Below are 12,111 nucleotides of genomic sequence, written 5' to 3' on the forward strand. Positions count from 1 at the left end.
TGGGAGGTGCGCGCACGTCAGTTCGAGCGCACTTTGCGCTGGCTCCCGGGGCACTGGCGCACCTGCTGGTGGACAGAGCTGAGCGTCCACCCGAGGGAGAGTTCACAGACCTGTCTGGGCTAAACCTCGATGTTCAGGTTGCTGCTCCTCCTCTCCCTTTTCACCCACCGCACACAGCCTGGCGAAGAAAACGGCAGGAGGGCGGGGTTGAGGGTGCACCCTACAGTGGAGAAGCAGGTTTGATCAAATTCTCTCCCGCTATGCCCGCTTCCCCGAGCCAGAGAGCGCTGGGCGTCTATCTTTTATCTAGCTATGACTGTGATTTGGGAATAATCTTATTCCCCCTACACACTGAGGTCGCTTCAGGCCTCGTACTAATTATTATTCAAAAACACTTTTAAATTAAGGGTTTCTTCCCCCTCCCTTTTAAAAATTAGACATGGGTTAATTTTCTGTCCAGATCTAATCTCCCCCTCGCCCCCAATAGTGATCATAGTTTTGACACTACTTCCATTTTGTGTCTACCAAGACCACTGCTTCTGACAATTGTACTTACAAAGGGAACCATCCCCTCTTCCCAGCGTTGCTTCTGATCTAGTGGCCACGCCAGGGGACCTCCAATGGTAAGAAATGCACAAGCCTGAACATCACATCAGTTAGATGCTCCTCAAATAATCTGCATTCAAGCACGGAGATAAAATATTTATTTACTAAAGAACCCGTAAACATCACTGCAAATACATCAAGGCATTTCAGCTCAACAGCTTATTATTATTTCAAAACCTAAAAATGAGATCATATATTGTCACTGTATCTATAGTCAACCAAGAAACGAAACCTTCCCTAAGTGGGTGGGTTGGTTACTGTCGTTGCCCACTCCGTCCCCTCCCACATCACACTCACTCTCCCCACCACGACCACTCCGAGCAGCGGCTAATTCTTGAAAAGAAAATGGGGGGGGGGCGAAATATAGTGAAGGGGGAGGCATAAGACACACATGACCCATTCACAAAGGGCTAACTCAGGTATTGTGTACTTTTGTATTAGCTGGAAAAGACAAATTCTGGAACTTTTACAGGGTTAGTTGAGGCCACCGGCTCGTGGTTTGTATACTTTGCACTTTGAAAATGGTTACATTCAACTGAATATTTGGCTCATTCAAAACTGAAAAGTCTCCCAACATCGAATCCCCTCCCCCGTCCCTCCACCGAAAAGAAGGGAGGGGGGTGGAAAATGTTTAGTAAATGGCAAGTCTTTTGAATTTTCCTAACGCAGTGGTCACAAAGCTTAAAGGTGACACAACAATGATCACGTAGAACCAACACACACTCCCCCCCCCCCATATTGCCCACAATAAAATCATCTCCTTCAAATTGCCATGATCATCGCGACCAGGAGCCAGGTGATTATCCTAATTAATGTCTATCTAATTAAATTACTGTCAGCAGTTAACCAATGGCAGGAGCCGTTTCATCGGCTGCACAGGCAGCAAGATCAAAAGTGAGCCTTTTCTGATTGCTGCATAGTGTCAATTGGCCAATCTCTTCTCCCAGGGAAAAAAAAAAGTAAATCAAACCTTTGAGAAGCATTTGCTGGTTGAAGTGCTTTCCGTCTAGTGAGGGGGTCTGTGGATTTCTAGTTTATGATAAATAGCACTTTAAAAACCAGGGAAGGGAGGGCGATTGCTCTGGTTCTAGAGCTATGCAGCTGGAGCACTGTCTTTCTCCTTCTATCATGCTCTCCAAGAAATTTCTCAATGTGAGCAGCAGTTACCCACATTCAGGCGGATCTGAGCTTGTCTTGCATGATCATCCCATTATCTCGACCACTGACAACCTGGAGAGAAGTTCACCTTTGAAAAAAATTACCAGGGGGATGACGAATCAGTCAGATACAGACAATTTTCCTGACTCCAAGGACTCACCAGGGGACGTCCAGAGAAGTAAACTCTCTCCTGTCTTGGACGGGGTCTCTGAGCTTCGTCACAGTTTCGATGGATCTGCTGCAGATCGCTATCTCCTCTCTCAGTCCAGCCAGCCCCAGTCCGCTGCTACTGCTCCCAGTACCATGTTCCCTTACCCCAGCCAGCATGGACCCGCGCACCCTGCCTTCTCTATCGGCAGCCCCAGTCGCTACATGGCACACCACCCCGTGATCACCAATGGAGCTTACAACAGCCTCCTGTCCAATTCTTCGCCACAAGGCTATCCAGCGGCGGGTTATCCTTACCCTCAACAGTATGGGCACTCTTACCAAGGAGCGCCTTTCTATCAGTTCTCCTCTACTCAACCGGGACTGGTGCCCGGCAAAGCTCAGGTCTACTTGTGCAACCGACCACTCTGGCTGAAATTTCATCGACATCAAACAGAGATGATCATCACCAAACAGGGAAGGTAAAAGCTACATTCGCTGCTGCTGCTACTCTTACTGCTGCTGCTGTTCTTTACGGTCGCTGCCTGCTGGGCAAGCGGACAGTCCGCATAATGGTGGCGTCTGAGGCAGCGAGGGTCGGGGTGGGGGTGGGGGGGGGCGGGTGAGAGAATCGAAATTGGAGGGGTATGCACCCCGATATTCCTAGCTTCCAAAAAAGATAGTGGAGGGGTCTATGTGTGTGGGGGGATGACAACCCCGAGGGCAAAGGTGATATTTCGAACAAAGATCTGACATGCCAGGGTAGAAGACGGGAAAGGGCCCTCTAGACACGATCACCTGGAGAAGGATGACTTCTCCTGAGCCGGTGTGGGTCCTTTCTTGCCTCTCTCCTCCGGGGAGAGAGGAAAGGTCTGGCGCTCATGCCACTCCAAGCCACCTGAATCCCCCTACACTCACTCCCCAGGTCCCTTACGAATTTTTTCTCTCTTTTGTATGATCCTATCTTTAACCCGGAAAGCTATGCTGCCATAGCACGTTTGGCCTTTGCTTCTGGGGCATTGTTTGGTTTTTAGTTTGTTTTTTTGTTTTGTTTTGTTTTGCATAAAATCTTTAACATTAATGATTCTTCCGCTATCTTCTTCCTCTTCCCTCCCTCCTTTTAATTTAAATAGGCGCATGTTTCCTTTTTTAAGTTTTAACATTTCTGGTCTGGATCCCACGGCTCATTACAATATTTTTGTGGATGTAATTTTGGCGGACCCCAATCACTGGAGATTTCAAGGAGGGAAATGGGTTCCTTGCGGCAAAGCGGACACCAATGTACAAGGCAAGTTCTTCCAATTAACACTTTTTTTCTGACACATATTTAGGTGAGAATGATTAATTAAAGCCTTTGTGGACTGGCTCGAGCGACTTTAGAAACGATTGGCCAATTTTTTTTTTTTTTAAGAAAAGGAGACGAGGAAAGAGGGTAAAGAGAAAGGAAAGAGGGGGAGTAGATTATGCAAAAAGCTATTTTAATCATTTACAGCTAATAAAAAGAAAAGAGTGCCTCCTGAAAACTCCCATGTAATATGATTTACTGACTCAAGGTGTGTGTGTGCTTCTGTATGCATGTGTGTTATTCACTCGGTGTCAGGGAGTGGGGGTGTGCATGTGTAAGCAATGTGTGTTTGTTTCTATAGGAAACCGGGTCTATATGCATCCCGATTCCCCCAATACAGGGGCTCATTGGATGCGCCAAGAAATCTCTTTTGGGAAATTAAAACTTACAAACAACAAAGGAGCTTCAAACAACAATGGCCAGGTCAGTGAAACACACACACACACACACACACACACACACACACACACACACACAGAGCACTCACACATTCCAATCCCTACACTCCCTCAAGCTCTTTTAAAAATCAATTACCAGAAAGAAAAACAAGCAGTACTGCCTAATTCATAAACTAAATTATTCCTTCCTCTCCCCCCCCCCCCCCCTCCCCTAGAATCGTAAAGCTTTCCCCCTTTTTGTGGAAAAGATAAAGATTTGGTGTTTTTCTGTCTTTTAAAATTTCATTTCAATTCACCAAAATGAAATGAACAAAGAAACATGGATAAATCCTCCCTTCTTACCCTACATTCTTCCAGCTTCCTAAATTCAAATATACAATTGATTGATTTCTGAAAGGAGAACCGGATTTCTGCAGGTTGGGTTTGAGGTTTGACCCTCCTTCAGATGGGAAAAGTAGATGGCCTGAGGGGTGGATGGTTCGAGTCACATTTTCCTGAGGGTGATCTAGTCGGAACTCTTTTGACAGCTGTGAGATGATGAGGTCTTATCCCTAGTTACCAGACTAGCGAGGAGAGGCAAGACCTGCAAAATATATAATATGCTTCATGCGGCATACACACGCGCACACGCACACACTCACATAACAGGCACAGTATTTTAACTTGCCGCTGGGTCTCTCCCCTTTTCTCTCTGCTCGACAGATGGTGGTTTTACAATCTTTGCACAAGTACCAGCCCCGCTTGCATGTGGTGGAAGTGAACGAAGATGGTACTGAGGATACCAACCAGCCAGGCAGGGTCCAGACTTTCACCTTCCCGGAGACACAGTTCATAGCGGTCACCGCCTACCAAAACACAGATGTAACTGGGCTTGTACATTCTACTTGAGGCAGGCATCACCCCGGTGCCGGCAGCAGCAGCAGCAGCAGCAGTAGCAGCAGCAGCAGTCGCAGTCACAGCATTTAGCTATAGCAGGAGAGGCCGGATGTGCGCCCTCCAAAAATTTGCAGGCAGGAGGAGAATGTGATTGTTTATTGCCTCTGACTTCGGGGACCGATTTTGATATTTAGGTGGTATCCAGGATTTCTGGCAGCCTTAATTCGGGGAGTCAGAATTTGGTCTGTAAACAAGAACAGAAAAAAAGCTGTTCCCTCAATTTCTCTCCCTTTGCAAAACAAGCAGATTTCCCCCCTGCATTTTCATTCTTGGCAATCGCCATCGTTATCAGAGAAAATCAAAACGCCTTTGAAACGGTTTTCTAGGTGGGCAGACTGATGGCTAAATCGAACAAAAATCACCACCCTGGGAGACTAAAGAAACATTTACATAAACACATACGTACACAGAGGCATGTGAAAACTACAATAAAACATGTTATGGTGGCTATGGGGAGACTCAGAAGAGAATCAGCGCCACTGGTCAATCCAGCATTTTTAAAAGCAAGTTTTTAAAAGCTGGAAATAGCTGCTGTTGTCTGGGATGGGGGTGATGGTGCTTTTTACATATACTAAAACTTTTATTTTATTAATTAGTAGGTACTTTCATTTAAGTGAAACTTGAATTAAATGTGTAAGATGAATTTTCTCTGATGTGCAGCTGCTATACCAAACTTATCACAGTGTCTTGTAAAATGTCGCCAAAAGGTTTCAAATATTCAACATCTGGTCATAAATTCAATCTCTCTGGAAATACTTTTATCTAAAAAAAATACATTGCTTTAAACAGGCATTTATGATATATATGTGTGTGTGTACATATATATATATGTAATTCTATAAACGTAGAGCAATAACGAATTAAAAAGCATGCATTTAATTTGGGCCTTTCGTTTAAGTGTACTTATTACTAATTTGAACTTTCCCTTTCCCATTACCCTCCCTACCCCAAGTGTTTAAATAAGGGAAGCCGTGCATCTAATTAAATTATTCTTGTAATGATTGACTGACTAGACACTCTCAAAAGTACAATTTCTCTGACCTGGCAAGTAAATATTGATCTTTTCCTCCTCAGATTACGCAATTGAAAATAGATCACAACCCCTTCGCAAAGGGCTTTCGGGATAACTATGACACGTAAGTACACCTGTTTCTCTATTATTTCACTTTTCGGGGCCGAATAAGTGAAGCGCTTATCAGTTTATAAAACTAAGCTTTCGGGCTGTGAAGTGTAATGAGGGCGAGGTTGCGGTAGTCCTTTTCTCTTTCCTCACCCTCTTTTTGTTTGTCCTACCCATCTTTGCAGAGGTTTTCTTAAATTGGTTATATTTCGGTGTTGTCCAGGTGTTTTGCATTTCTATCTTTAGTTTTTATCTGAATGGAGACGTTGTTCAGTTGGTGCTGGGACTTTGGTTTGGTTGGCGGAAGATAGCTTTGCCTCTGGGTGCAGTCCTGTTGTGTGTGTGGCTGCAGATGCTTAGCTCAGATTGTCTGTATCTGAAGCCTGTCCGGGATTCTGCCCGAAACTACACGTTGCTTTGGCAGTTGTGAGAGTTTTATTGGCATATGTGACATATTATTTACCCACTTTCAAGTTTCCTGTAATAGCATTTCCTGTGCATTATTGTGGACTAAATAAAAATGTGTAGCAGCTTACAGCTAATGTGATGAACTGCTTGCTTTAGCAGTTTGAGTTTGGAGAAAAGATGTGAAGCGGTGTTGGGTGAACATTTAAATGGCGTCAAAAGGAATTCATTTTCCCCAAAATTTTTACTTTCTGGATGTGACTTAGAAACTTATGTTTATTCCTGTCCCTTGTCTTTCCCCCTTTCATTTTTGTCCCTCTTGTCTTATTTAATTTTTCCTTCTTTGTGGACAAAAATTTCAGTTTAAGTCCCTTCTAAGCTCACTCTATATCAGAGCATTAGTGTAGGGGACCAGGCTTCGTGGCTCTGGGTTTGGATGGTGGTGGATAATGAGTTCTAAATCTAGATTTCAAAGAAGTGTGGGGATTCCCCCTATTTTTTCCTTGACCATATAAGGGAAAGACACAAGTCTTAATTAGATGGCTTGCTCTCAGTGCCTGGGATACTGCCACGAAGTTGTAGCCGCCCTCTGCGTAGGATCAGATTAAATTTGCAGGGGAAAAAAGAAACAGAGCTGCGGCTTCATTTCCAGCTTCGGGCAGATGCCACCATTCCTTAAACCCCTAAACCCAATCTGTACTTGAACTGCTTCTGCTGCAAGAAGCAGTTCAGGAAACTGTGGGCCTAGAGGAGGGTGACTGATAGTGATACATGTTGCTTCTTCATCTTCTCATTTAAAAAAGCCCAGCAGAAATATCATTCTTCTATCATAAACTCCCCTTATTCTTGCCCCCACTTACTAAAGAGGGAGTCATGGGACAGTGTTTGCAAAGGACTTTAGCTAAAATATAGAAGATAGGTAAATCCAGAATGTGTTGATGACCTGGGATATTAGAGGAGAGACCTTTACAATCCTACCTTTTAAAAAATTTATTAACCTCTCTGAATGCATTTAGTGTTGTGACTGGGTCCAGGATTCCCAAGGGGTTCAACCTAGTTGAACTGTCAATGAATGGTTAAACTAACTTTTGGCAATACATTTTATGTATCTTAGTAAATAGAGAAGATAGGCATAGTTGCTTATTATTGTTCCTTTCCAGCCCCCTTATTTCTTATTTTTGGAATACAACTACATTTCAAGACAGAAATTACATACATTGAGTATTCAGAGCAAAGGAGCCCTTTTATCTCTTAATGCTCCCTCCCCTCCCCAACTCCTAATGAGTTAAATGTTGCAGAAATCTGTTTTAAAAGGAACTTCTTCATCTTTCTTTTCCCCACTTTGATTTAAAAATCAGTTGATGTTTATCATGAAAAGGCATTTTTCGCAACTATACAATTTTTCCTGAGCAAAAAAGAAACATTGCTTTCCTTTCTTCCTGCTCTCCTGTACTCAAATTCTGAATATTCCCTTGAATTATTTATTGTTTTTGAAGGCAGAACTCTGAAAAATCAGATTTCAATTTTGATGATGTCTTTGGAGGATTCAGCAATTATTTTATGACCAATAATATCCTCTCCCTCAAATGGGACTGAGATATGAAAGTAATGTTATTCTCCTTTAACTACCCCACCCCCCAACTGCATTAAAGATGGACTGAAGAGCATTTTAGGGTTTCTGCATAAGTTAACTGAAAGTGGAGGATTTTTGTTGATTTGTAGGTGGCTACATTCCTATTCATCTAACAGCCTTTTCCTCCATCAAATAATCTCTAATGAGGTTCTATTAGCCTAAAGGCCTAGGCTTATTCTCTAATGAAAAGTCATTCATGCCACTGTAGTCCAGCACAGCAGCTGCCAATGACCCAAGCCTACCAGTTAAAGCCTTTTGGGATTGCCTGGGGATAGTTGGATAGCAAAAGGTTTCAGCCTATTTTTTGACAGCCAGATTCTAGGCTTCTAACTGTGTGAAATGGAGGGCCAAGAAGAAGAAGAATGTGTGGGGGATGATGGGAGAGGGAAAAATTTTCTTTGTAAAAAACTTTAAATTTCTCTTTCATAGTTTCACAATTCTCTCTGCAAGTAACTATTCCTTTTTATTTGTTTTGGCGGGTGTAGAGGGTAAAGAGAAAGTAATAAAAGACTAAAAAAATCCCTAAAAAATAGATATTCTAGCAGTATTTTCATACTCTGGTGGTTGGCCTTCAAAATTTCCTAGTGGAGGCACACACATTTATATTTCTTATATTATTTATATAAGAAAAATAAGAGATGAGTGTGCATGCCTTTGAATTCCAAGAAAGTATGGATGACTTTCTAAGGGACTTATTCAAAGTGACAGAAAGGGTGGGAGGAGAGTGATAATAAAGAGAGGAAGAGGTAGAGAGAAAAGAGAGCCTTTGTTTAAAATAGCTCTCAAAAACCTTAGGAAGTATCCCCAGAGTGTAGAAACCTCTTGACCACACCGAGAAGGCCTGTTAATCCCCAATCAGCCTGGCTGTGTGAATATGCATAAATATGTGTTGACCAAACAAAGGGCGAGAGAAGACCTTCAATTAGCTCCTCCGCCCTTGAACTACATATTTTGGAAGGGCCGTATTGCGTGACAAAGAGACCGAGAGAAAGGGGACGAGGTAGTATTAGTTTTGTACTCCTGCGTCTTCTTTATGCCCATGCATACCAGACTTTTTCCCTTCCTTTTGAGTCAGTGATTTCCTAGGATGGGGATGAAGGTATCTGTGACCTCCCTTGCCCTTCTCACCTCCACTCCTTGTCTCGATAGGGTATGGCTTCTTGAAATTGGGCATCGACACAGTAAGGGTGTATACTAATGTGGGGAGGGGGTGGGGGAGGGAAGGAGGAGATTAGAATTCCTTCTCTTTCCCTGACCTTGGGGCCCTCTTCCTCCTCTTCTTCCATGGACACTGCGTGCCATTCCTCCCGTTTCTTTCTGTCTCTCCCTCCTGATAGGATCTACACGGGCTGCGATATGGACCGCCTGACTCCTTCACCCAACGACTCTCCCCGCTCGCAGATAGTGCCGGGGGCCCGTTATGCAATGGCCGGCTCCTTCCTGCAGGACCAGTTCGTAAGCAACTATGCCAAGGCGCGCTTCCACCCGGGGGCCGGGGCCGGCCCAGGCCCAGGCACAGACCGCAGCGTGCCACATACCAATGGGCTCCTGTCGCCCCAGCAGGCCGAGGACCCTGGGGCCCCCTCGCCCCAGCGCTGGTTCGTCACGCCAGCGAACAACCGACTGGACTTCGCCGCCTCGGCCTACGACACGGCCACTGACTTCGCAGGCAATGCGGCCACCTTGCTGTCATATGCCGCAGCGGGAGTCAAGGCTCTCCCGCTTCAGGCTGCAGGCTGCACTGGCCGGCCCCTGGGCTACTACGCAGACCCGTCGGGCTGGGGGGCCCGCAGCCCCCCGCAGTACTGCAGCAAGTCCAGCTCCATGCTCTCGTGTTGGCCCAACAGCGCAGCGGCGGCCGCTCGCATGGCCAGCAGCAACCCCTACCTAGGCGAGGAGGCGGAGAGCCTGGCTACTGAGCGTTCCCCTTTGCCCCCGGGCTCCGAGGACTCCAAGCCCAAAGACTTGTCCGACTCCAGCTGGATCGAAACCCCGTCGTCCATTAAGTCCATCGACTCCACTGATTCTGGGATTTACGAGCAGGCCAAGCGGAGGCGTATCTCGCCGTCTGACACGCCGGTGTCCGAGAGCTCCTCTCCACTCAAGAGCGAAGTGTTGACCCAAAGGGACTGTGAGAAGAACTGCGCCAAGGACATAGGCTACTACGGCTTCTACTCTCACAGCTAGACTGGCCACTCGGCAGTACCGCCTAGGCCCCGTTACAGCCCCAAGATTCCCTTTCATCTCCCCCCAAGGCCAGACCCCGACACAACTTTCTTCTTCCCTTTCCTCTTCCACTCACTATAACTCCACCTTCCGCATCTCGTCCATTTTCTTTGGGCCCTAACATTGCCGTCTTCAGTGAATAAATACAGGTCTCCGAGTGTGTTTTTTAACTTTTTTTTTCTTCCCACAGCAACCTCTGCAGTTAGCACACTGATCTTCAGCTTTAGTTGTAAATCCTTTGCCCCTTTAAATGTCCCCGTCTTTCCTTCCTTCCAAGAAGTTGTTCTTATCTAAGTCTCTACCCTGCCTTCTCTTCTCTCTACTCCCCTTCTTTGGCCCACTACTTGTTTTCCCCCCTTTTACTTGTAATGAAATCCTTCCCCTTTGGGAGATCTGGACAGCCCTTGGTTTTGCCAGGCAAAAGCCAGACAAGTGCTATAGGAATGCAGCAATTCCAATCCTTTCCACCCCTTTCCCTACCCTTACCCTCATTAATAAGTTGGACGCCTGACTCTAGAACCTGGAGCCCATACAGCGCCTCCTTCCTTATCCATGAATGGATGGATGGATGGTAGGGATGTTAATAATTTTAGTGGAACAAAGCCTGTGAAATGTCTGTACATAGTGTTAATTTATTGTAACGAATGGCTAGTTTTTATTCTTATTGTGAAGGCACAAAACCAGTTCATGCTTAACTTTATTTGTTTATTTATTTATTTTCCTTGAGAGATGGTTAACTATATTCTAGAGGCTCTGGTAATGTAAAGTGGCCAAGAACTATGGCAATGAGTAATGGGTTTCTCACTTCTCTGCAATCCCTCGAATGGAATAATTTACTTTGTGCCCTAAGTGCACACAGCTAAGGAGTACTTACTCACCCTAACTCCTATAAAGAATGGGAATCTATTTTATAGGAAAGTTAATTACATGGCATGATGCCTCCAAAAAGCAAAGTTAACTGAATTTGTAAGTTTTTTTTCCACTTCCTAAATCGAATAGCTCGACATCAGCAATATTATTTTGCCTTATTTGTTTTTCCCAAAGTGCCAAATCCATTACTGGTCTGTGCAGGTGCCAAATATGCTGACAAACTGTTTTCGAATTTCCCTTCAGTTTTCTCCCTCTTTCTATGCTGTAAATCTTTGTAATGAATACTCTAAAATGATATAGATGATTGAATTGTTGGTAACTCTAGTGTAGTCCAGTGAAGATGAATTGTGTGAGTTGTATATTTTACTGCATTTTAGTTTTGAAAATGATTTTCCCTCTAACCTAGAAAACAGCTGAAATCTGACTTCCTTGGAAAAACACTAGCATTGGTGCGAGTAAGACTGATTTTTTTTTCCTCTTGTAAGTCTTGTTATATTTGATAAGGAACATTAATCCCCCTGGAAGTAGATTAGTAGGATTTCGAATGTTGTGTAGCAAACTTATAAATTTTTTTGATATTTTAAATTATAACGTGAAATATGCATAATAATACACAATATTCAATCTAGATTCCAGTCCATGGGGGGGGATTTTCCTAATAGCAATTCAGGGTCTAAACGTGTGTATATTTTTGACTCTTCTGTAAATCTAATGTTGTGATTTTTATATTTGTTATGTTTTGTCTGTGAACTGAATAATTTATACAAGTACAAGCTCCACTGAGAAATGTTTTGTTTTTGCTCGTTTGTATCGTCTGTGTATAACAAGTAAAAAATAAATCTGCTAAAACTTTAACATGGTGTTTTAAAACAGTTTACCTTTTGAAGAAAATTCAGTTACTATAGGTGATTAATTTTAAATGATCAGGCAGAATCTCAACCAGTCATGGGACATCTAGTTATAATTTGAGCTGTCTGTCTCCCCCTTCCCCAGTAACAATCACGACTCAATTCCCCTATCCTTTTTATTTGCAATTCCAAACTTCTCATCATGTTAATTTACTTTTTTTTCTTTTCAGAAAAGAGTATGTCTCTCCCCCCAGCCCCATCTTTTCAAACTGACGGCTCACAAGTTCTGAGACAAAGCAAGTAGAAGGAGTAGTTTTAAAATCGGGGTTGACTTTAAAATTCAGAGAGAATAAGGGGGAAAATGATGGGAATAGGCTGGTGTATGCATGTGTCATGTACGTATTTATGCATGCATGTAA

The 12,111-nt window shown here is 43.9% G+C and overlaps 1 protein-coding gene across 1 annotated transcript; it reads left to right on the forward strand.

The window, feature by feature from the left end:
• The first annotated feature begins 1,565 nt into the window (after positions 1 to 1,565).
• TBR1 (T-box brain transcription factor 1) lies at positions 1,566 to 11,698 on the forward strand. The gene is made up of 6 exons (XM_069079970.1): positions 1,566 to 2,393; positions 3,045 to 3,199; positions 3,558 to 3,679; positions 4,357 to 4,515; positions 5,665 to 5,726; positions 9,086 to 11,698. The coding sequence occupies exons 1-6, from the start codon at positions 1,702 to 1,704 to the stop codon at positions 9,933 to 9,935; spliced, it is 2,040 nt and encodes a 679-aa protein (XP_068936071.1). The 5' UTR covers positions 1,566 to 1,701; the 3' UTR covers positions 9,936 to 11,698.
• The last annotated feature ends 413 nt before the right edge of the window (positions 11,699 to 12,111 follow it).

The sequence above is a fragment of the Petaurus breviceps genome, unplaced genomic scaffold (genome assembly GCF_028583685.1).
Source record: "Petaurus breviceps papuanus isolate PSGF00001 unplaced genomic scaffold, PetGlider_PUasm1.0 91133, whole genome shotgun sequence".
Classification (NCBI taxonomy): Eukaryota; Metazoa; Chordata; class Mammalia; order Diprotodontia; family Petauridae; genus Petaurus; species Petaurus breviceps.

Bases quoted from the DNA above. Each gene is read 5' to 3' on its own strand.
- TBR1 (XM_069079970.1), top strand. From the start codon at position 1,702: ATGCAGCTGGAGCACTGTCTTTCTCCTTCTATCATGCTCTCCAAGAAA. The intron at 3,680-4,356 runs GTCAGTGAAACA...TCTGCTCGACAG, and splicing joins CTTCAAACAACAATGGCCAG to ATGGTGGTTTTACAATCTTT. The intron at 4,516-5,664 runs GTAACTGGGCTT...TTTCCTCCTCAG, and splicing joins CCGCCTACCAAAACACAGAT to ATTACGCAATTGAAAATAGA.